The sequence below is a fragment of the Triturus cristatus genome, chromosome 3_1 (genome assembly GCF_964204655.1).
Source record: "Triturus cristatus chromosome 3_1, aTriCri1.1, whole genome shotgun sequence".
NCBI classification, from domain to species: Eukaryota; Metazoa; Chordata; class Amphibia; order Caudata; family Salamandridae; genus Triturus; species Triturus cristatus.
In genome coordinates this window covers 963,728,054-963,753,561 of record NC_140583.1, presented here as the reverse complement: position 1 = coordinate 963,753,561, position 25,508 = coordinate 963,728,054, and the positions used below count along the sequence as shown (strand labels likewise).

At 44.3% G+C, this 25,508-nt stretch overlaps 1 protein-coding gene across 1 annotated transcript in view; it reads left to right on the top strand.

Moving 5' to 3' along the window:
• The window catches only part of KIF5C (kinesin family member 5C), a 532,213-nt gene that overhangs the window by 143,675 nt on the left and 363,030 nt on the right, over positions 1-25,508 (top strand). The window contains exon 3 of the mRNA XM_085645609.1: positions 20,034-20,107. Within this exon, the coding sequence (XP_085501735.1) occupies positions 20,034-20,107 (74 nt within the window). The remainder of the gene's footprint in view (positions 1-20,033; positions 20,108-25,508) is intronic.

The following is a 25,508-nucleotide window of genomic DNA, read 5'->3' as shown; positions in this document are numbered from 1 at the left end:
TCCTTTATTTTTGATTACTGCAACCTGGCCATAAATTCGGCTTTGACCTTTACTTTGTCTTCACCATAGACCAACTATGTATAATTCCTATTTTAGCTCTAGCATTCAAATTGCTAGCAGTAGAGCCGAGCCTTTGCAAAGGAAATGTATTGTTTGGGTCACAATTCAAATTTCAGTTTGAGGGTTTTTTCTGTAAACAAATTGTTTCACATTAAAGGTTACTTTTAAAACCACAAATTTACAACTAAATGCTTTTCAAACAAAATGTTTCAATTTGCTGATGCCTTTACTCTGCACAGATCTGCTATTGACTAGTGGCATGTCTGTGAAGAACTGCATTTGTTGTCAGTGTTCTGAGAAAGGGATGTACTTTAACTTGGGGCAGTACACTTGATCAAATCACTTAACCCTGCTGACAAAGCATGCCACTGCCTGCAGAAAATGACACTTGCCATATAGGACTGGATGGATGCAAGGTTGGCTTAGAGGCTGGGGTAGTTCTAGGTGAACCCAACTTCAATATTCTGGCCTCAACCAAAGTTTTGGATGAATTGGAGTTCATGTGGATTTTGACAGTACCTAAACTGAAAGGCATAAAATGTTCATGATGAAGGCAAAATATGTAATTGTAAAAGGCAAAATAATTAGGGAGGTTGTGACTTGAGAATAGGCTTGAAAATTAAAAAGGTATTCCTGCCAACCTTGTTGACAGCCCTCTCTGTGCGCTGTGTCTCGTGGATGGTGAATCATTCTAGACTCTCGATAGTTTCAGTGATGTTTAAGGGGGCAGGTTTTCTGCCAGTTCACTTCAACCAGCTTTGGCTTTTTATCTCTTATTCTATTTTGCAGGATTGTTTATGGTTGCTAGATATTGAAACAGTTTTATCGTGGGCTTATTAGCTGATGCAATGGAATTGTTTTCACCCAGAAATCATGTAGCTTGATTAGTATGTCTTCTTTCATTGTGTCCTCCTAATGCACCCTGTTTTTTTCAACTGGGGAGGCTAACACCACATGACATCACAGGTTCTGGTCATTTGACCCAAAAAGCATTGCTATAATTCTAATTACCTCATTGGAAGCAGACCAGCACTACCACGCCCAGATTGCACTAGGTTGCCATGCTAAAGCCCTGGAATGGAAACAGTGTGTGTAATGACAGGAGTGAGGTGGCCAACCTAGTGTCATTGTCTCAGTTTTCCATTTTATGAGGAGTTTAAACTAGTCCTTGATGCCTGTGTCTATATAATTTCAATTAGCGCCATGGGTGAACTTCGGAAGCTTGACAGCCAATCAGAATGTTCCCTTTGAGGGCTATAGCTACAGCTCAAGCATTGTAAAGAGAGTGTTCTGATGCTGCCAGCTCCTTGTTTCTCAGGCCTGCCATGCCCCACAGTCTCTGCTTGTAACAAACCCCATCACAAGTTGCGCCTTAAACGGCTTCTCTGGCTCCTGCACCATCCCTCAGTTGAGAAACCGACCTTGCTGCCACTTGTTCTGGCCCCTCCCCTTCATTGGCAAAAGTACAATGTAAGTCCATATCACCAGGGGCATTTTAAGGATTTGGGGGTCCTTGGCCAAACGTATTTTGGGGGCCCCATTTCGGAACAACTTTGAATTTATGATCCAATTTCAGCTCTTTCGTGCCTTCTTTGGCCAGGTCCCTGACAGTACACAGGAATACTTGTCCAAATTGTACATGTGGTTTACATGTCAGTTTCAGGGATAGTGATGTGTATTTTCCATATTGTTCACAAATATTAGTGCAAATAATCTCTATGCCACCCTCCAATTTCTCATATGCGAGGCCCTGTTTTGATCTAAAAGAAACTTTTTATGGATGTTGCATGAAACATAAATACAACATTTACCTGCAAAATGTCTGTACTGGACTCTCACACAGCCCCCACATTAAAAGTAAATTAAAGGGAAAAACAGTATTTAAAACAATCTGTTTAAGAAATATCCAAGGCTATTCGGGCAATTCTCTGCAGGATACAGCTGGTTCTATCAGGGGCCCCCTGAAAGGCTGGGGCCCTGGGCCAAAGCCTACTTTGCCCACGCCTTAAAACGTCTCTGCATATCGCTGCACCATAGAAACAATAAACAAGCCCTAATGTTTGTTTATTTTACTAAAGGTACGCAGCATTTGGGATTAAATCACCCCGCCCCCTCTTTAAGAAGGAAAGGAAGGGACTGGCACTAAGTGTCAGAAAGCAGCTTCTGATGAGACAACTGCTGCTAGAACAGATGAGATGGGCAGTGTGACCCTTGGCCATGGTGAGTTATTCCCATTCGGAAGGAGAGGGCTAATAGCGTTGCTGGGATGTGCTGCAGGGCCTTAATTACTTTTAATCACCCACCCACAGCGGCTTGGGCTCATAACTGCAGTGCAGGGCAATTCAGAGCCATCAATATCACTTAATTGGAACCTTCTGTCAGAAATGTAATTCATCCATTCTCTCTTCTGGGCAAAAGTTCAAGGTCCTCAGTTTTGTATATGTATTTTCCAGCTACTGCTTCCACCATGACCATTTCCATGAAGTTTGTCTGGTATCATTTATTTAAACTGATTTAAAAACAATTTTTTTGGTAGGCGAGTAAACTGCACATCCCTTTTAGTTTATTTAAATGCTCTACTTAAATATGATTTTAAGTTGCCAACGCCAACATTTTAATCCATAAAGCCTTCATTAGACCCCTTCTCATCTTTTCTTCTTTCTACTGCTTCTGGTCTTCTGCTGGGCCTTGAGATTCAGGTGCCGGTGCCTTAAAGAATGCTATCTCTATTTTTACCTTGCCTTTGTGATTTCAGCCTCATTAGTGTCTTCTGTGGGCAGGGGCCTTTACCCTTCCTGCTTCCTCTCTGTTCACCCATCTTGTAGTGACTGCTGCTGTCCGGTAATTGGAGAGAGCCTCTCATCTCTTTCTAAAGCACGCTGACCTCAGATATCCAGGCCAGAGTTCTTCAGTGAGTCATAGACTGATTGCTCTCATTTTAATGTAAAACAGGACCAGTAGGTGTCGTCTTTTCTCTTTCTTCACAGCCCTGGTCATGAAGGAAGCTGCAGTTTTCCCGGCAGACAATGATTGTAGTTAGTGTAGTTAGTCATAGATTTCTCTTGTTTCTTTGAGGGTGGGTGAAAAGGGGAGGAGTTAAGTCAGTATACTGAAGTCCAAGCTCAGCTTACAGGTTTAGTGGACTAGCTCTTAAATCACTCTGATGCTGATGTCTTTGAGTTTCTGAGCTGGTCAGGATAGTGTCTTTTTTTGTCGCCATCTCAGGTTCTTGGTGTGCCATGGGATTCGCTGATGGTGGACCCAGGAAGTATCCTTTTATAGCTGGTGTACATGTCACTGCTAATAGTAACAACATGGGGAGGGTAGTAGTCTTTTCATTCTAGTGGATCTGCTTCTACTTTTCCTTTAGAGAGTAATGTTGCTCCTCTGCTCCCCGAGCACTTGTATTTGGGGATTTCTGAAAGGCCTATAGTTACTTTCTCCACTTGCCATTTATCCACTCATCATTCTCGATAGTCTCTCAGTTCATCAGTCTTTTCCTATATGTACTGATCTGGGCGGACCACTTGTAAGATGGCCACTCGGTTGAACTGTGCGTTTCGCATGTCTAAGAACGCACGGGAAGAATCCTGGCCCCGCATCATGGTGCTCTATCTCAGCAACCTCCATTTGGGTACTTCATGTTCCTTACTCTTCCTTATTACAGGGTGTGAAATTGGGTTGTTTGTTGACTGGGGTGTGAACCAGGCCAACCCTAAATTAACATGTTCTTAACCCTCTGGTAGATTGGCAAAGAGCAGGCAGATGTGAAAGTATTTGTGCAACACTTCAAACAGTAATAAATTAAAAAAACACCAAACAAAAAGGATCCCACACCAATTTTGAAAAATAGAACAATTCGTAATAAATAAACAAGATTAATATAATAAAAATCCAATCTGTAGAACCAGGGATATGCAATTTCAATGGTTTGATTAAAAATAGCGCCACAAAGCACCAACTGTGATTATCTGGTCACGCCGGACCGACACAAAATTAAATGTTGAAGATGACCACGATGGAGTGCGGGCAGGCTACAGGGACCCACTTAGGTCTAATCCTAGTGCGGGGTCTGTGAGGCGTTGCTCTGCAATACTTCAAGTCGTCCATTGTCAGTTCCAATGAAGCTGTGCAGTGAGGCTTTGCAGGGCTTTGATTTGGTTCCGGTGAGCTGCGCGGCAAAGCTTGGTGGAGCTTTATATCACTTTGCGCTGGTTCTGATGGAGCTGGCAGCTGTGTGGGGAGGATTTGCGTAACTCGGTGCCGATTCCGTCGAAGCTGATTGCTGTTCAGAAAGGCTTTATGCTGCTTCACGTGGTTCCGATGGGGACCACAGCTGGGCTTGGCAGAGCACCTTCAGTCCCACTTCCAATGTTCCAGGACTGGAGTGGCACCACTTAGAAGGGCAGTACTCACAGATGGCAGAGTCCAGGTGCTGGGTTCAAAGTTCTTGGAAGCCAGCTGTGTCCCTGAGGCTTCTAATCAAGAGGCCAGTCGACTTGCTCTTGGAGTCACTCTAGGGGGCCTGGGTTGAGAGGTATAGGTCCAGTCCTTCTCATCAAGGCAAGAGGGCAGCAGATCAGCACAGCAGGGCAGCAGTCCTTCAGAGCAGCAGTCTTTCAGAGCAGTAGTCCAGCAGAGTGGCATTCCTTTTAGCAGCACAACAGTCCTTCATCCTGCCAGTGTACTGAAAAGTTGGTGTCTGGGTTCCATTATTTATACCCAGTTGTGCCTTTGAAGTTGGGAGAAGCTTATAGAGGCATGTTTTTGAAGTGCACAGGTGACCTTCCTTCCTCACCCTGGCTCCAGAATAACTACAGGGGGAGGGGTATGCAGCCCTTTGTGTGGAGGCAGGACACAGCCTATTCAGGCCTAAGTGGGGCTATGTCCAGCTCTTCCCTCCCATCCTGCCAGTGATAGCCAATCAGGCCTACCTAAGCCCCCTATTGTGTGTGTCTGTCTAGGAGGAATACACAAAGCCCAACTGTACCCAATCATGTGCCCCGGGGACAGGCTGCTGGCACCAAATGGCTACAGCAGGAAAACGCCAACATTCTAAAAGTGTCACTTTCAACATTTTAATTTAAAATCACCATAAGTTAGGATTTTAAATTACAATTCCAAAGACACTAAACATGAACTGATTACTGCTTCCATTTGGAAATTACAGCTTATTAAATGTAATAAGGTAACTCCAATGTTATCAAATGCGAGAGGTAGGCCTTGCAATAGTGAAAAACAAATGTAAGGCTTTTTCACTACCAGGACATGTCAAACCTAAAAGTACATTTCCAACTTTGTAAATACCCTGCCCATGGGCCTGTCCTGGGCTTACCTTAGGCGTACCTATATGTATTAAAGAGGAAGATTTGGGCCTGGCAAAACGTTTATTTTTCCAGGTCAAAATTGCAGTTTAAAACTGCACACAAGCAGACTGCAATGGCAGGTCTGTGACATGTTTAAAGTATTATTTAAATGTGTGGCACAATCCATGCTGCAGGCCCACTAGTAGCATTCAATTTACAGGCCCTGGGCCCAGTTATTGCCACTTTACTATGGACTTACAAGTAAATTTGCCAATTGGGTATGAGCCAGTTCTACCATTTTTAAGGAGCGAGCACAAGCACTTTTGACCTAGGTATCAGTGGCAACAAAAACGAATTCAGCAAAAATAGGAGGAGGAAGGCAAAACGTCTGGGGATGACCCTACAGAAAGGGCCAAGTCCAACACAGGGGATATTATATCCCTCTTCTGGTCTTTGCTGCTCAGCTTTTCCATTACTTGGATATAAGGGACAGGATGAACACATCAAACTGTCATTGGTTGTTTGACACTCAACATGTCAGTGGCTCTACCATCCCCAATTCATGACTAATGTTGGTTTCAGCACCAGTGCCATCTCATGCCTCACTCTGCAGGATTACTACTGACACTCTTGGACTCACAGACCGCATTGCTCCCCTCCATCTCTGCACCTTTCAAGATCCAACAGTAAGATGTGTTAGATTCTGTAAGCAGTACACTCACCAGTTAATTCATGTGTGTGTTCAGGAGCTTACCTTGGGGTGCATCATGGGAAGTTTGTTTAGTAGTCACTCCCACTAGTTTCTACTTAATTGTCTTGTCTTTGTGAAAAAATATTTTAAATGGTAAGACATTATGATGACTTGTGATGCATATGCTTTGAGGCAAATCATGAAAGTTGACAATATTGAAATGCCCACCTCAAATAATAGTCCTAAACCTCATCAGGGTGAACTACTAAAGTCATTAAATAAACCTGTGCTTAACCTTCTGGAAGCTTTGCACAAAGCAGTCAGGTTTAACTTGGGGGCAATGTGCAAATTATGTATGCAGCACTCAAACAGCCATAGAGTGAGAACTCAACACAAGAAAAATTCCACACCAATTTAGAACAATAGAGAATATTTTACAGATAAAATGACGCCAAAATGACAAAAATCCCAAAATATATGAATTTTGAAAGTTAGAATTAAAAATAGCTCTAAAAAGCTTTCGAGCCAACTGCGGTTATTGGTCACACTAGGCCAGATCAAAGTCAAAAGTTACGGCCTATTGCGAAGTAGCGCAGGTTAGATTCAGGGACCAGGTTCATCTCAGAGTAAAGTTTACCTTCCGGATGAGAAATGTTTATGGAGAAAATGTGGTTGTCAATGAGTTGTTGGTGGGGGAAGCGGTAAGCAGGATCTGGGCTTGGTGATGGCAGATTGCTGAAGAACGGGGTCCTAGTGCAATCATCGAGGAAGGTGGAAATGCTCAGAATAAGCGAAATCCATGACTGGGGGAAATGTGGGTAGGCTTCAGTGTCGATGGGATGGTGCTCTGCATCGATCCCAATGAAACCCTCTACGTTTAGACTTAAAACCTTTTCTGGAAGTCAGTGCTCCTTCATCGGGGTAAACCAGCAAGCTGAGGCTGACCGGACATTTGATGTCGATGGGTGCGGCTTTGACAGCAATCCCGGTCTCCCTTGGTTCTCCAGGCATAAAGTTGTAAAAAAGTTTTTAAGTTCCAGCTTTTACAAAGTTTTTTTTAAATATCTTTATTGATTTTTAAAACAAATGTGTGGAAAAGCAGCCACCAGTCCATAAACAATAGTGTGAACCATAGCGAGCAGGCTACATTAAAGTCCACTAACAGAGACAACACCCTACTCCCTAGTGGGCTAGATTTTGACTCGAGTAAACATATGTGCACACACAAAGCCCGATTCTGTCATATTTCTTCCTGTTTTATGCGCCAACCCAAGGCACTTGTCTAAGCTTCACCCTAGGAGGCCGCTTCCTCTGCTTTCTGCTACAAACCCCATGTTTCTCAAACTTCTTTAGGCAACCTTGTGCCTGATACACTAGTTTTTCTGACCGCATGCACCAGTGCAAATAGGTCTCCAGACATGCAGAGTCCCCCCGTAGTCTAATCAGGTCACGTCTCGCCACAATCAGGGTGGTGTTACAAAAGAGCAGGAAATATCGGTCCAAAGTTTGTTCTTCCAAAATGTCCAGGGTTATCAACTGAGGGGTACGCTCCAGCGTGAATTCCAGGACTATTGACAACCATTGACTTTTTCCCCCCTAGTATGTCTGTAACTTGGGACAACCCCAAATAGTTGTACAAGTGTTTGTTTCTGTCTGCAGCCGGTCAGAGGTCTGTTTTGGCTCGCCCCATGAAAAACAATCTCATCCTCATGAAGTAGGCCCTATGAAGTGGTTTCAGCTGAATTAACTGAAACCGGCCCTTATGGCTACCTCCCAGGAGTATCTGCATGCTGCCCCCCAACTGTCATCCTCAAGTCTGCCTAAATCTTCCTCCCATTTTTCCCTGAGGCTGTCCACAGGCTGGCTGAGGGGAGGCTGTTAATGTGGAGACATAACAATCCTAGAGAAGGGATTGCCATCGTCTACAAAGAAAACATCCACGGTACCACCGAGACAGAAGACACCATCCAGAACTTGGAACAAATCCCCTACAGACCACCTGCACTCTGCCCCAGCTCCTGCACCATCATCCCTGACTTCATTGCCCCTCCCGCCATTGATTCCAAAGAATAGATCTTTCTTGAAGATTTGAATTTTCCACCTCAACACCACCAGCCTCCTCAACAGCATGAATAACATCGGACTCACCCAACTCGTCACCAACCCCACCTACATTGTAGGACACATGCTAGCCCGATCTAAACCTCCAGCAACAGGGTCCAGTATAGCCATGTCACCTAACTCACCCGGACCAACCACTAAATCATACACTTTAACAGCTAGAAGTCCTGTACCTTCACAGCTGAGCCGCACAGATCCCCCACCCCATCGTAGTTGGAGCAATCGGCTGATGCCCTCAACACATCATTCCCCAACACTGCATCAAACCTGGACCAAGCTGTCAAAAACTTCAACTCTTGAATCACCAACTGAGCTGACATCATCGCTCCCATAAAGACCAACAGACCTAGAAGATCCAACAAGCAGGCAAGATGGTATACCAAGGAGTTGAGGAAATGCCTTTGCTAGCAACTGGAAAGAAGATGGCCCACAAGCAAGGACAAAACCACCTTCAAGGCATCCCTCAACCTATACCACCAGCTACTGAGAGAGACATAGTGGAAAGCTTTAGCCGACCTGGAGTCCAGCTCCAAACACAGAAAAGAGCTCTTCAATATCATCGGAGAGCTTGCCAACCCCTCAGCCACAGACAACAGAATCATCCCCCTTCCAAGAACTATCTATAGACGTTCTAACTATTTCCACAACAAGATCACCACAATCTATAAGAACTTTGAACCCAAGCCCTCAAAATTCCTTCACCTTCATGAACTCACCGAAACCAACCCGGACCACCGACTAACTGCATGGGACCAGCTCACCCTCCAGGACACCACCCCAATTGTGTACTCTTTTCACTCAATAGCCCCCACTGACCCCTGCTCAAATCACATTTTCAACCTTGGAAGCCGCAGGACCAGCAGCAAGCTCACCAGTCTTTCAACTCCTTACTCACCATGGGCACCTTTCCCAAAGACCGGAAACATGCAGAAGTCAAACCACTCCTCAAGAAACCATCGGCCAACCCGAGCAAACTCCAGAACTACCGCCCCATCTCCCTTCTCCCCTTCCCCACCAAAGTCCTGTAAAAAGCCATCAACCAACAACTCATGAAATATCTGGAGAAGAAACTTCTCCTAGACACCTCCTTATCCAGGTTCCACACCAACCACACCACTGAAGCTGCCTTGATTGCGGCCATCGATGACATCAGAGCCCTCCTCGACTGCAGCAGCATTCGACACCATATCTCATCACAACCTGATCAGGCATCTGCATCACAGGTATCCAAGGTAACACCCTCAAGTGGATCGCCTCCTTCCTCACCGGAAGAACACAGAATGTCTGGCTACCTCCATTCACCTCCGCACATAAGGAAATAATCTGTGGTATCCCTCAAGGATCCTCCCACAGCCCCACCCTCTTCAATACTTACATGGCCCCTTTGACCGACCTAGTCCGATCCCATGGACTAAACATATTGTACGTAGATGACAATCCGCTCAGAAGATCCCACCAACACAAGAACCAACTTCCACAGGTGCATGAAGAGCGTCGCCAACTGGATGAAGGACAACTGCCTGAAGCTCAACACGAACAAAACAGAAGTGCTGATCTTTGGTAATAACACCATCCCTTGGAATGACTCCTGTTGGCTCTTTGGACTAGGACCATCACTCAAACCGACCAGTCACACCAGAAACCTTGGCTTAATCCTGGACAGCAAACCGGCCATTAAGTCCAAGATGAATACAGTCTCCTCTGCCTGCTTTTTCACACTTAGCATTTAATGAAAGGTCTTCAAATGGCTCCCCCTGAGCACCGGATGTACCATCAGTCAGGCCCTCATCACCAGCCAATTAGATTATGACAGTGCACTCTACACTGGGATCACCACACCCACCTTCTGCAATAACTCCAGACCATACTGAACTCTGCCACCAGACTCCTCCTTTACCTACCCAGAATGACCCACATCACCTCCCACCTCAAACTCCACTGGCTCCCTCATAAGATGAGATGCCAATTCAAGCTGATGATCCATGCCTACAAAGCATTGCACAACCAAGCTCCAGCCTACATCAATTACCACCTGAACTTCCACCATCCTACCAAACAACTACACTACGCCTTCCTCTAACTCACCCACTGCCCTTGCATCAACAGTGGAGGACACTCCTCCTACCTTACCACGAAAACCTGGCATAACCTACCGCTTAATCTATGGACCTCCGCCTCTACTGGATTTATGGAAAGCACTTGAGAGCTGGCTGTTCGATTGAGTCACCTGAACCATCATGACCCTCAAGCGCCTGGATACCCTCTCGGGTGATTTATTGCACTATATAAATCCACTGTTGATTGACTGATTGGAATATATTCGGGATGCATCAGGGCTGTCAGGGGTACTTCCAAGACCCTAAATTCTAGGGGGGACTCATCTAGAGCTGCCTGTAGGACCTTCGCATGGGGCTGTGGGTGATATTTTCCACTGGTAATGTCAGTACAGGCTGCCATACAGCTCCTGCAGTGTAGATAATGGTTTTATCTTGTTTCCTCACCAGATACCCTCCTTTAAGATTCCCAGCAAGTTCCATTTTCCATGGCCCTCTGTTTCATAGTCCTTTCAGTGTCTTGGAGGCCCAGAGTGGGGTTTCTCCCGCCGGTTTGCCCTTCCAGTCCAGAGCATTGTTTGCTTTATGCCATATCATCTGGTGAGGGACATGCAGCCAATCCTCGGTGACCCACCCTTCTACAACAGGTCACCTTCAGGGACCTTAAATGGGGTATTCTGAAGAACTAAGAGGACATTTGGCAGATAGATAATTTTGTAGAGGGTAGCTTTGCCCATAGGAGAAAGTGGTAGTTTCTTTAATCATCCCACCTCTATTTTGTAGGAATCAAAGAATTTCCCCAGGTTTTCCATGAAAAATAGGTCTCGGTCTTTCCTGATGAAAATACCACGGTATTTGAAACCTCTAGGCTGCCACACTGGTGGGTAGTGCCAGGCCCAGTCCCTTTTCCTCTCTTGACAGTGGGAATGTATTAGACGTTGGCCAATTGATTCTAAGCCCTGAGAAGGAGCCAAATTCCTCAAGGATTTCCAGCACCCTGGGGACAGTGTGTTTCGGGTCTGCTAAGTACAACAGTATGTTTTCTGCATTAAGGGATACAACATTTTCCCAGGAGCAAGCAATTTGGCCGGAAAGAACAGGGTGTACTTTGAGTTCAATGTCCAAAGGTGATGTTTCACCTGCTGGAAAGTTTCTTGTTGCCTATTTACAGCATTGATGTAGTCCGGGTATATGTTCACTGAGGCCCCCCACTCTGCCAGGGGCCGTGGGCTCGTGCCACTTATGGGTTATTGTCAAAGATGCAGAATATAAACAGCCAAGCCACTATTGACCTAGGATGTGCCCCCGACACCAGCAACTTGTCCAGGATCCTGTGGACCCTCTCAACTGTGAGTATCTTCGATGCCTTGGCACCTAAGACCTCAGAGGAGCCAATCCTCCAAGACCCATTCTGTGCTCGGACCCTCTGATATTTCCAGAACACCAACCAACCTCACATTGTTGTACAAGGAGAGTACCTTGGCAACCACCACCCTGACTTGCAGGTGTACAATTGTTTTAGTAGGGTGTGGGTCATCTCGTCACCTTCCGAAACCATAGGCTCCAGGCAGAGGATACCTCGTATGTACCCCAGCATTTTTGTTTATCCTTACTTGTGAAAAGGATCTTGCCAAGAATGCAGAGTCCGTACATGTTTCAGATTTAGTACGGTCTAGGTTTAGTTTTGGCAGTGACTATTGAAATGAGTAGTAATGGAAGCACTGTGAGCTACAACTCCAACTATGAACAATTGTATGCCATACCCCAAGAAAAACTAAGGCACGATCTAAAATTATAACAAGTAGGGAGGTGGGCATCCAACTCAATATCCACATGTTACATAAAATATACGTTCCTAAGTGTTCCAGCATATTATTTTGAAACTACTTGGTTTGCCATATATCAGACTTCATACCATCAAACTAATCAATAAGCAGGGCTCACAACTAACCAAACACGGCTACTTGGCCATCACCAGCCCTTCACAAACCTTCCACGTCCCCAAAAATTATTTAAGGCAGTAAAACTGAGGAACATGTCTAGTGAGCCAATGATGTAATTTATGGATGGGGAGAAGAGCAATAACCCCATTCTAGTGGGTAGCTAACAGGATTATCCCACATTGTAAAATAGCAGGAAGAAAATAATTTGCTCTAGCATACCTGTGCACCACAAAGTTAAAAAAAATATTTTGCAAAGCAAACCACACTTCTTAATGTCTAACCATTCCGTAAAAACAGGATGTGCAAAAATAAGAACCCCCTTATTCCACATCCACCTAGACAAAACTTAAGATGATAGAATGACTGAGTAAATTCGACAAAAACAGAATAAGATCACAAGTAAACAGTTTAATGCGTACACTCCACATGCTGGAAGACTTTAAACACCTGGGAACCTGACCTCCGATAAAAGACCTGTTTGGATGTTGTTTCTTTTCTTTCATTCTTGAAGGAATTTTCCACAGCTCGAAGATTATGAATTGTGCGTAAGGGTAAATGGGAGCCAGTGATGCTTTAGTAGTGTGCCATCACACAACAGTACTTTGACTAGCCTGTCGCCAGCTGATAGATGCCTCCAATGGCTAGGTAGGGGATGATGAAGAGTTTCATAGAATTTATAATGTATCTGAACTTAAATATCTAGCTGTTCGCTTCAGCTGCAGTGTGACATGAAAAAGACATATTAAAGGGCATTTATTTTGGCAGATTATGTAGTACCCTGGATTCCTTTAGTATAGGATTTAGAAGCTAGCCCTCATTTATGTCCTCACTCGTTTGAGAAATATGATTTCTCCAGATTCTTGATGGTTTCATGGACCATACAACCAGGTATTATTTGCAATGAGTTGGCCTGGGTCAAGTATACTTTACATTTCTTCTAGATCACTTTGTCTACCAGGATGGTCCATCTGTACCTGCTGCATCTCTGAAATGTCTTCTATCTCTAGAATCTAAGTAGTGATCAAGGTTGGTCTTCTATATTAGGAATGTGGCATGTCTCCTGCCCATTTCGTCTTTGTGGAAGATTTGGATACCCTCCTTATCTATGTCAGTCCATTATATAGTGACTCTTTCTGAGAAAGAAAGATGTTAGAGTACCTTAATCATATTGGAAAGGACAATCTTGCGTACAGTCCTGTCCAGAGAAAGGGTCACGAAGGCTGGAAATCTTATCTGGGGAAAATGACTCACCTGGAACCAGACAATGAGGCACAAAGACATAGAAGATTCAATTTGCCTTGAAAATTTTGGTCCTGTAATTGGTGAAAAATGGCCTAGGGATTGGGCTTGTGAACGTGATCAAACATCTCTGGAAACTCCAGTTCACCATTTGTTCTTTTACCTGAAGTACCTGGGTGAAAAGAAAACACGAATTACACGTTTATTAAACCTGACAGCTATCCATTCCCCTGGTGCAGCTTACATTGACTCGTAGTGTGTCAGGAACTGCCATTGAAGAATATTGCACATTGAGAATTACTGAACCTGGCTGAGTTCTACCAGCACGTCCAATATCTTTAGTATAGTGTATATCCTTGTTCCCTTATTCCCTGTGTGTGCTTGCAGCCCCAAATGTATTGTATGATGGCAATCGCCGCTTTATAGAAATTGTAATTAAATAAATGATGCCCATATTGCAATGTAGGATATTGATCATGCTATAACATAGTATGTGACAAGGGCATATAAGAAATAAGGAAGCTACAAGCATCTTACTGGTATTAAGGATGAACATCATATGGCTTCTTTCACTGTATGTCCTTATGTGTCAATGCGGTTTAGATCTGCAGTTAATTATGGTAAAGTTTAACCATGCAGAACGTTGTTGAATGAAAACTTACTGTTTTGATTTGAAAGCCCTGAATTGCGGTTACATCAACCTATGCAAGAAACATGTTGACCATTAATCACTATAGCATAAAACAGACACCTTTACTGTAGGATTACGCACATTATTATTTTTAATTAAGAGTGGGACCTCCCTCATTAAACTCTGTTACTAAGGATCTCCACTACTTATTTTTAACACACTTTCTCCAACACACACTTCACTTTAGGGCTCTCACCTGCACTTCACCTACCGACAGTTAAAGGAATAAAGATCTCCACTAAAAGGCGCCACAAAGGTCGCCGATCGGGGATTGCAGCGCCGCCCCGATTCGGAGCAGACCTAATGATGAAACATGACATCTGGGCCACACGCTGCCGAAATATGACAGCTAGTCTGCCGGAAGTGTGAGGGTCTTTTTCCTTAAGGAGGAATCTCCTCCTGACCTTGCAGACTCATACATCTCTTATATCATTAAAAGCCTTTTGAGGAACAGCATACCTTTGTATTTTTAGATTTGTGACCGGGCTACGTATGCTGGACCTGTCTTAAAAAGCCTTTGTTCTTTCTTGTTTTGGATTACCCCTAGGTCATGAAACATCGTTTAAAAATGCGCTTGGAAGTAAACATTCAAGGAGTTGAAGGCCGGGGCAGGCAGGGTAGGTAAGGGGTAAATAGGAGGATTGTTGCAAGGAAAGGGATGCCTCTTTGCATACTCACCCCCAAAGCTTTAGACTGATGCTGCTGGTTTTTCGACACTGAGTGCACTGAGGCCTGCTAACCAGACCTTAGTGGCAGTGTTCTAAACCTTTACAAAGTGTTTGTTGAATTTGCCACCCCCAATTGGCATAAGCTGACTTATAAGTACCTAGTATATGACACCAAGGGTACCCAGGGCAATGTAAGTAGGAGTCCATCCAGGGCTGCAGCACTGATGGTGCCACCCTGTGTGTGACAATGTACAAAATGGCGGCCAGCCTTCCACTGTGGTCTTGAAGAGGAGTTTTAAACTGCTAGTTTCACTTTGTCATTTAAACCAATGGCAAAGCCCCCCACTTCCCTTAATAATATATATGTCTCCTTAGGAAGGCCTGTAGGGCCCTAAGGCAGGGAGCTGTATACTATTAAGTATGACATACACTTTTAATCTGTCCTAACAGCAAAACTTGCAAATTGTCGTTTTTACTATGGAAACGTTAGTAGCCCTATTGGCTGACACAGAGTTACTGGCTGACCTCTCATTCTGGATAATATCTGATTGGGCCAATTAAAATGGGTACTTCAAGGCATCAAATTAATCTTTGCATTAAACCTAACTTGATGACTAAGTCAAATTTAATGTCCCTTTTAAAGGAAAGGCAACTTTTAGAAAGCCCCCCCTCTGTTGCCCAGTTTCTCCAGTGGCCTCACACAGTTGCTGGTCACAAGAGAGTATCTGTCCTCCTGGGGAATCATATGAATAACTCCCAGGCTCCAGAACAATAGTGGCCTGCTTCGAAGGGAGGTGTTAACTCCCCCTTGCAGGAAGCCACACAGGGTGTTGGGCTAAAAGGCTAGTGTTAGAAACTGGGGGTCTCTAGTTGGCAATGGTATGCACCTTTGTCCAAATAGGGACCCTTACTTCTAGTCAGGGGAAGGTGGATACACTACTAAAATAACCCCTGCTCACCCTCTTGGTAGCTTGGCACCAGCAGACAGGTTTATCTCAGAGGCAGTGTGTAAAGCATTTGTGAACACATACAGTAATACAGTGACAACACTAGAAATGGACGCCACACAGGTTGTGTTATAAAAAGAAGTATTTTTATATAAACTTAACACAAGACTCAAACAACAAAAATCCACAATATTGTACTCAAGATATGCTTAAAAATAGGTTATTCACTTAAGATCAGTCTCTAGCAACAAATAACTCCAACGTGAGTTATCACGAGGTCGTGACTGGAGAATACCCAAAGTACGGCGCCGACAGCGAGGTGCGCGGCGTCGGGCCCGGAGTCAAACAGACCCCCAAAGAACAGTACCTTGCAAAAGCAATGAAAAACAAAGACAGCTCACGGCATCTGGGAGGTGCGGCTTCGTTGGTGCTGCGCGGCGTTGGTTCCTTACGACCCAAGGGAAGGTGAGACGACGCTGCCTTACTGCGTCAGGGAGGTGATGTCACAATGGCACCGAAACCACGTCGCTCGCTGGCTTCGAGGTGGCACGGCGGCCAGCGGCGGGTCTACGGAGCAAGTAGGAGCAGCGCTCATGCCTTCGGTGCAGAAGATGGCGTCGCTCGCTGGCATCGATATTGCAGTTTCCTTCTGGAGCAGCTAAAACCGCAGTTCTAGATGCAGGCAAGCAGAAGGGGCGAAGTCTTGTATCCCTGAAACTTCAGGCAGGATTCAAGCTCAAGTTCAAGCCCTTGGAGATCTGCCTCAAGATGAAGAAAGCACACTCAGTCCTTTTCTCCTTTCTTTGGCAATGAAGCAACCACTGCAGGCCAACTCCAACAACACACAGTTTAGGGGCAGTCTCCTCCTTCAGTTCCACGGTTCTTCTCCTCAGCAAAGGGTCGTCTTGATTCCCAGAAGTGATCTAAAGTTCTGGGCCCCAATATGTATACTACTATTCTCTTTGTTCTCTGAAGGCAGAGGGTCCTAGTCCAAACCAGCTCTGGGTGCATTCTGCCAGTGCACAAACTCTTCCTTTGTCAGTGTAGGCCAGGGTCATCAGACACACCACAGGAGGTGGAGCCAGCATTGTGAAAGGCAGGCACAGCCCTATTCAGGCCCAGGTGCTACTCCTCCCGCCACTCCCACTGCAGATAGGTCTATTCAGCCTAGTGCTGATTCACACTGTCTCCTGGAGTCCCCCAGTCCCTGTTACTCACAAACCCAGACACGCAATGCACAAGCTAGCAGAGGCAGGCTGGATAGTTAGGCCAGAAAGGACCTACTTTCTAAAAGTGGTATTTTCAAACACAGAATGTTAAAACCATCTTCACTAAAAGATGTATTTTCTCATTCTGAGTTTGGGCATACTAAATTCGTTTTTCCACCATGTTCCCTGGGTCAGTTGGGATTATAAGGTATTACAATCAAACTTCCCATTCTGACCTATGGGGACAGATAGCCTTGCAATAGTTTAAAATGAAATTGGCTGTAATTCACTATCAGGACATGCCACACACACCAGGGCATGTCCTACCTTTTACACACAATGCACCCTGCCCATAGGCCTACCTTAGGGGTGACTAATATGTAGAAAAGGAAAGGTTTAGGGACTGGCAAGTGTGTGCACTTGCCAAGTCGACATGGCAGCCCCAGGCTGCACACAGGCTGTGCAATGGCAGGCCTGAACCACATTTTACAAGCTGCTTCTGTGGGTGGCACAACCAGTGCTGCAAGCTCACCAGCAGCATTTGATTTACAGGCCCAGGGCACACATGGTGCACTGTACTAGGGTCTAACAAGTAAATGAAATAAGCCAATCATGGAGTCACTAATCCATTCCATCAATTTACAGTAGACCGCATTTGCACTTTAGCACTGATTAGCATTGGTAAAGTGCCCAGAGTCATAAAACCACCAACAACAGGTCAGACAAAATACAGGAGGAAGGCAAAAATCTCAGGGATGACCCTGCAAAAAGGGCCAAGTGCAACAGCTAGCTTGAAAAGTGAATACACCTTTGGTGGGCAAATTGCGATCACACTCATTTAGGGCTGCCCCTTGTTCTGGTAGACAGGTTGGCAGCGGAAACTGAGAGGGGAAACCAGTGGCCAAACCAGTTTTCATTTGGGCATCTAGCCCATAGGTAACCACACCTCTAGGATGGGCTACCAACTCCTGACATCAAAGGAAGGTTTTGAACATTTTAAGAGTAGACAGAATAGTGCACTCTATTTATTTTTTCTACGGACCATAAAGTCCAACACTTATCCCCTTGGGGATGTCATGGTGCTGATCATGTCATGGCACCTATCCTAACCCCAGAAAGAATCATTCTGAGTTAGACCCAAAGAATATTATGCTGGGAAGGGCCATGTTTTTAGTTTCTTCCTGAAGCGGAGATAGTTGTCGGTGAGGTGGATGTCCAGGGGTAAAAAGTTCCACTGGGCTGCGGCCAAAGAAGAAAACAATCTTCCACCTGCCCTGACTTTCCGTACTCATTTGGCTCTGTTCAGAGCTAAATTCCATCCTCACATCCTGAGTAGGTTTACAAAACTTCACCTTGGCCTACAGGATCTCCTGACCTGTATTATGCAGGGCCTTGAAAGCATGGCATAAGAGTTTGAAACTTGCTCTTTTTCACATAGATAGCCAATGTAGGGATGGTAAGCAATCCGATGCAGTCAAATCTTTCAATCTAACTTTTTTTAGTTATCAGATTCTAATGGGGGCACTTTAATTTGGTGCACAGTCCTATTTCCTGCCCCAGTCCAACCCTGAACAACACAAATAACAGTTTTATTTTTTAAATAAACCAAGGTAGTGGTACTCAGTTTGACAGGAGGATGGAGGACTAATTTCAATTACTAGGGTTAGAGCTCAAGAACATTTGGCCACAGCAGATGTCCGCCTTGAACGTTTAACTCTTTGAGAAGTTAAAAGCATCTTACAATTGAGCGAGTTAGTCATAACACAGAACAACATAATACAATGAAAATGATAATTAAGCATTAGGCTCCCTTGAACAAACTGTCACTGTGGATAGCGACTGATTCCTGGGGTGTGGATCTCAAGCAGAAAAAAATGAGATCTCTGGACATACAGGAAAGTCACTGAACACCGTTGCAGATCGATCAGATGCCCTGTAATGCTATTCTCAAATGGAAAAGGGAATAGAAGGGGGCCCTTTCTGTTTTCTCTATTTAGACTCTGATGTGTCTTAATAGGACTGAAGCACTGTCAGTGTTATCATGGATTGTCAAGCATGGATGCACCTCTTTAACATCAGAAACTCTTCTGACCAGTCAGCACCAACATCTGGCATTTGGTAATCTGATAGAACAACCATTGATGAAACCAATAGGTCTGGCTTTAATGTGCCGATACATGAATATACAGGCACTCATAAAAGCAGTTTGTGTGTTGCATACGCGAATGTGGTCCATCACATAGAAGCCTGCCAAATTGCCTTTACTAGTGCCTAGAAAAAAGGTATTGCTTTTTGCAGGGAATGCATAGGAGATGTGGCAGTCTTCTGCAGTTGCTTCTTGGAGAAAGACATGCATGTTAAAATATTTATTGGGTAATATCCTAAAATACTAATGGTTGAGCAAATGCCACCAAGAAGGCCCTTCAAACGTTGTTGCAGCAGTGCCAAAGAACATACTTTGGAATGCCATAGTATACACAAGGTGCGTGCACTAAATGTTGCACCACAGTGGCATAAAAATGAACGGTTACTTGTTAGTTTTCCCTTAATAAATACAGACGAACAGTCGCCAAAGGCACTCGGTGAAACCAGCACCTCCGAGGTCCCCAAAGAACGAAGCAGCCCCTTGAGTGCTGGGCCTTAAAGACCTTCTTTAACCCTTACTCCGGATGTGACGTGCTGACAAGGCCTCTCGTGACCTCCCGCTGGCTTTTGACGTGTGGGTTTGAGGCCGCACAGTAGCGTTGGTGCTGAAGATTGTGACGTCAAACCTGGACGTCACAAGCTTCCATGTTCCACCTGTAACCAGGGAGAAAACAGTTTGGAGGTGGCCAACGAGCGGATAGCAGTGTGGCACCAGGGCTGCCAGTAAAGACTTATTTCTACTAATTTGTCCAGTATTTTCCCTTAGCTAATTATGGTAATGCAGTCCTAAGATTCTCCCCTTCCAATGGAGTCGCTCTTCGCCATACACGGACAGCAACATGTATTTTCTGTAAATATCATAAATATATAATTTGCAGAAGTGTTCGTTTCATTGTGTTTATGTAGGGACCGCGGTGTGTTAACATGTCCTTGATGTTATGTGCTCATTCTCTTTTGTAGATGTTCTGGACGGCTACAATGGAACCATTTTCGCCTATGGACAGACCTCTTCAGGCAAAACACACACGATGGAGGTAAGCCATTGTCGACATAACAATTGAAAAAGGGGTTAGGATAAAGGGGGTAGCTCGAATCATATGCTCTTTATAAATAAACTGTTTTAATGTTTCAAAATGTTCAAGTTCGAAGTTAAAGGATTAGGCTATTTTCTAAGACTGTATTTTATTTGTATATGTATGTATTTATGTATGCGTCATTTTTATAGTGCGGTCGTAGGCAAAAGGCAGCGGATTTCAGTACAGTGTTAAAGAAAAACGTAAAATCAACGAGTGATAAAAGAGGTAGCTGGTTTGTGAGCGCTCACTGCATTGTGATGCAGTGTTCTTTTAGGAGTCTAGCCCCCTTCGAATCGTTCATAAAATGGAGAAGTGTTTGGGGTTTTTATTCGATATGGTAACAGCGATTTAAAATCTTTTAAAATGCAGTGAATGGAACGATTAAGCACTGTGGTGCATTGAAACTGTTTTTGGACGTGTTGTGCAATGCATAGCCAAAAAGAACTAACAAATGAATATGGCTTGTTCTATCTCCAGCTCAATAACTCTGTGGATACATATAAATAACAAGACTTGGCTTAAGTTATGTATGGCAGAATAGTTTGTAGATTGAACGCAAGAAAAAACCGCCCGAAAAGGATTTAACAAAAAAAAAAAATGCAAATGAAATTTATAGAGACTGCATAGGCACATCAATGTTGCACTGGATTTCGGTAGTTTTGCAAAATTATTGGTCAGTTTTATGTACCACGGGCACGCATGATCAGAGCAAAAACAGCATTTGCGTTGACTGACTGTAGCAATTTCGTCAAAGATGAGGACAGCATAGATCCAAAAGTAATGTCTTTATCCATCACCCCCAGTAGTCATGAACAGCTCCAGGTACGCGACAAGAATTGACGTAACATTCCATGATCTCACATTTTTAAGTGGAACATAGAATGTAACACCTTGTTCTAAACTTGAGATTCTATAAGTGACACAATGCATTTTACATAACACCAATACTACACTGACTAATGCAAACATGGCATTTTGCACCAGTTGATTGATCCAAATCTTAGTCTGAGATTGGTGAAAACATTGCAAAAGTACTAGTTCAAAATGGCACGCTACTGGTACAATTAACATGGTTTGGACCCACTTTTTTCACTGTAAATTGAGTTTTGTGATGTATGCATTTGCTGCATCCAGTGTTAGCATCTCACACTGTGTTATTTTGAGATGCAACAGATTTTGGAAACTGAAGCCACAGGAATGGGTGTGAATGGAGATCAGTTAATTGTAAAATTAACCTTGTATGTGGGAATTATAAATAGATATGCATGGGAAGCATGATTTAGATTTTAACTGTAGGACCCAGATTAATCCAGGAATGTATTTGCCACAATAATGGTGGCTTTTCCGTTGCATTTTCGCATGTACTATATATTACACTCACTATTAATGCACTGTAATCTGTTTAGATACGTTTTAAATCATGTTTTATATTTGTATTGATTGTATTTTAACTCAATTGTATTACTAAAATGGAATTATAAATAATGTCAATTAAAGTTTTGCAATCATAAGGTGAGAGGTGGCACAACAAGAGATCAATTTAATACTACACATCGTTGGCACTAACATGAATAAAGCACCTCTCCACATACATGTGCAAGTACCTTCACCTTCTGCATTGGATGTATCCATGTGGACCATTTTAACCAGTTTTATGCAGTGGAAGCCTTCGGTACCATGTCTAATTGCACTTTTAATAGTATTTAGCTGCTTGTTAGTGTCCTGCGTTGGTTTGTGTTTGGTGCCATGGGATAAGGGGTTAGCTCACAGCCTCCATGCCAGTGAAATGGAGGGGAAAGCAAAGGAGTGGAATGTAGTTGTAGTCACAGGGTGGGAATTTCGAATATATTGCCAATACAGATTCACCATAGTTAATCTCGAATCTCCTTTCCATCTTGCCCATCTCGAAGACCAGTAGAGAGTTGTAGGAGAGCCATTTGGGTTCACCTTCAGTAGAAATCCTCTGATGTGCACCACGCTGTGTAAGAGCACACTTTGGTTTGATCAAAACATTATATTGAATTGTAATTTATATAGCACTTACTAGCCCTGACGAGGCGTCAAAGCATTTTTTTGGCGAGTTGCATGCTACTCCGGAACCCATAAAGGTCTCTTAAGGTGTGCTGCTCTCCTGTCCCCCAACCCCTTCCAGATTTCATACCCTAATCGTGGTGCACAGGCCACACTCTGCACGTTCCATGGCCAGTGCACACTAAATATTGCAGCTAATGGTGCCCTGGTGAAGGAACATTCTGAAATGCATTGGTGCATGAACTGAATGCCAAATCCACTGGACATAAGTATTTATAAAGCACCTGGTGTTTTAAGGTTGAGGATGATCTGGCATAACTTTGACTAGTGATCCAATTCCAGGCACTTACTGGCTCTGCACTTTGTGACACAGTCCAATTGTTGCAGTGTGCCACTTAAGATCACCTTAAGTTGAACCACCCTTCCTCCTCCCTTCTATGATGAGGGGTGTTGTTGCTGCTTTGAACGTAGAGAGGCCGTCGCCCAAAAAAATATGCTTGATTGTGGAAAGGATTTATGAGTTTGGAATTCAAGCACTTGGGTATCCCCACAACAAAATCTGCCAGTTTCACGCCGGAATAAGGAAAATTCATACAGACCAGAGATACCAGGCTCTTTACCATGTGGTTTTAACCCATTCCAGGGAAGAGACTACATTTCAGTCTGCTTTGTGGGCTGGAAAGTGTTTGGAAAAGGGCTGGTGTGGGGTAGATGGGTAGGGCTTCATCCAGTCTGAGGAGAGCATTTTCTGCTCCCTTACTGCTGCTGCATGGGTTTCCTGGGGCTCTGCTGCTTATCTGCCCACAGCCCCTGACCGTGCAGCCTCACACACAGGTCTAATGTTTCCTGGCGCAGAATTTACAGCTTGGATAATTACAAATGCAGGTGGCATAAATCCACTTGGAGTTATCACTTCTGGTGAAATTGTGCCACTGGGAATTGGTACCCTAGACCTTGCAATGATGCCTGAAGGTGCTATGCAGGAAGGATTGCATCTTTTCCTTTTAGGGCCAACCATGACTGGACATGCAGGATTGATGTTAGTAACTTTAGATAAGTGTGGGTCTTTTGACTGCATCCTGAGACACTCCACCTAGTAGGAGTGGGGCCTTTTCAGCAAAAAATCATGTATCTGTTGCAATGCTAAGATCCCTGGCAGCGGTGTAGAGGTTACAAACTATGGAAAGGGAGGATAGAAGCCTGTGTGCCTAGCACCAAGGAATGAGGCACATAACATTATTTCTTTCCTTAAATTCTAGAATTCATGGTGCATTGTGGTAGCATACAATGCAGAAACTGCCTTGTGAAAAGCCCTCAAATGAATCACCAGAGGGCTTGAGGCATCTCTCGTTTCAAGGAGGAGATGTGTGCATAAATTAACTTCCCTAGTTCTGTCAGTGACCGATTGTTCTTGTATAAAGGGGCGTTATAGTTAGATGAAAATATCAGTTAAAGCATACCTTTTTAAACAAACAAACCACTGAAATTCAACAGTTATAGTTACTTCAAGTAACTATAACTCGTGCCCTAAAGTAACTATAACTCGCACCCCCGCGAAGCACAGTCTTGTCATCAGTGATGTCATTTCAGATGTTACAGTCATGTTTTTAACTATATCATAGTTCATGTAATAAGAGATGTAATATGTGGGGTGTATGGCCAGGGCACGAGTAAGATTTAATTTAAGGCAAGAGTTATCGTTACTTAACATAACAATAACTGGGGAGTTTCAGTGGTTTCGTTAGTTTAAAATGATAAGTTGTAACTGACATTTTCATCTAAAGATAAGGACCCTTTAACCTTTGTTTTTTTCAGTTAATTTCAAAGGGGTATTTTGTTATGTAAAGTGAGATATAATTACAATTTCTAAATAAAACGTCACTTTCACAAAGTTTTTTCCAGGGAATTGCTAGGATTTTGTTCAATGTAAAGTAATATTATGATACAGAAGGCCAACCCAACAATGCACATGGCCTTTGGCTGTGTGCAGCATGGAGTTGGCTGCAGGCCCTTCACTGTCAACAGCCTTTGGCTATACTCGACATGGGATCTGCTGCAGGCCATGGCCTGCAGCCTGTCCTGCATCCAAACCATGTGGAAAGCCAGCCCCCCATTGTGCACGGCCTTTGGCTGTGCATGGTGTGGGGTTGTCCACAGGACCAGTCCACGGTAACCCCGGGGCTTTGCTTGCTCCCTCAGGGCACCTGAGGGTTTGTAGAACCCCCCCTGTCAGAAATTAGGTTGTTGGTTGACTGGAGAGTGAGCCCTGCTCAAGCAGCAATCACAGTCCTTATCAGGATGAGGCACAAGCCAACCCTAAATCAACCTGTGTTCAACCCTCTGGCAGCTTGGCACAGAGCAGTCCACCTTAACTGAGAGGCAATATGTAAAGTATTTGTGCAACATTTCAAACATTAATGAAGTGAGAACACCACAGAAAAATGATCCCATATCATGTTAGGAAAATGGGGTAATTTTTAATAAATAAAATGAGACCAAAATGACAAAAATCCAATCTTTAGAACCAGAAATATGCACCTTTAAAGATTTCAATAGAAATAGCACCAAAAGGCACAGAGTGCCAACTGTGGATATGTGCACGTTCCGGACCTGGGCATAGTCACAAGTTCTGGTCAACTGTGATGGAGTGCAGGCCAGCTACAGGGACACAGTTACGCCGACTGAACAGAGTATCTTTAATCCTGGGTGCAGAGCATCGCGAGGGTCTCCGTCAAAGATGCGTTGCGTAGCCAAAGTGATGCGAGGCTGCGATACGAGGGCTCACGTCCCCATTGTTGAGGATCCCATTGATAGTGCTTGCGTTACGAAGTCCAGTGTCGACGATGCGTCGCACAGCAGCAATCCAGATGAGGCTGTGGTGCAATGCTGGTCTTTGTGATGGACGGGACCCACCCCAACGATGCATCAGCTCTTATGGGGGTTGTGCCGCGCAGCATAGGAGATGCGTTGGCCCCTCTGGATCCACAGAGGTTGTCAGAACACCTTCGGCCAAATCCAAGGGTCCGGGCTTGGGTGGAGAGGAGGCACTACTTGGCAGGGTAGACTCACAGATGGCAGAGTCAAGGTGCTGGGGTTGTAGTAACCTTCTATCCCGGAGGTTTAAGTCAGGAGGCCTGCCAACTAGCCCTTGGAGTCACTCTGGGGTCCAAGTTTCAACAGATGCAGATCCAGTCCTTCTCACCCAGGCAAGAGGGCAGCAGGGTAGCACAGCAGGACGGCAGTTCTTTCAGAGCAGCAGTCGAACAGAGTGGCAGTCCTTCCAGCAGCACAACAGTCCTTCTTCCTGGCAGAGTATCCACAGGTCCAT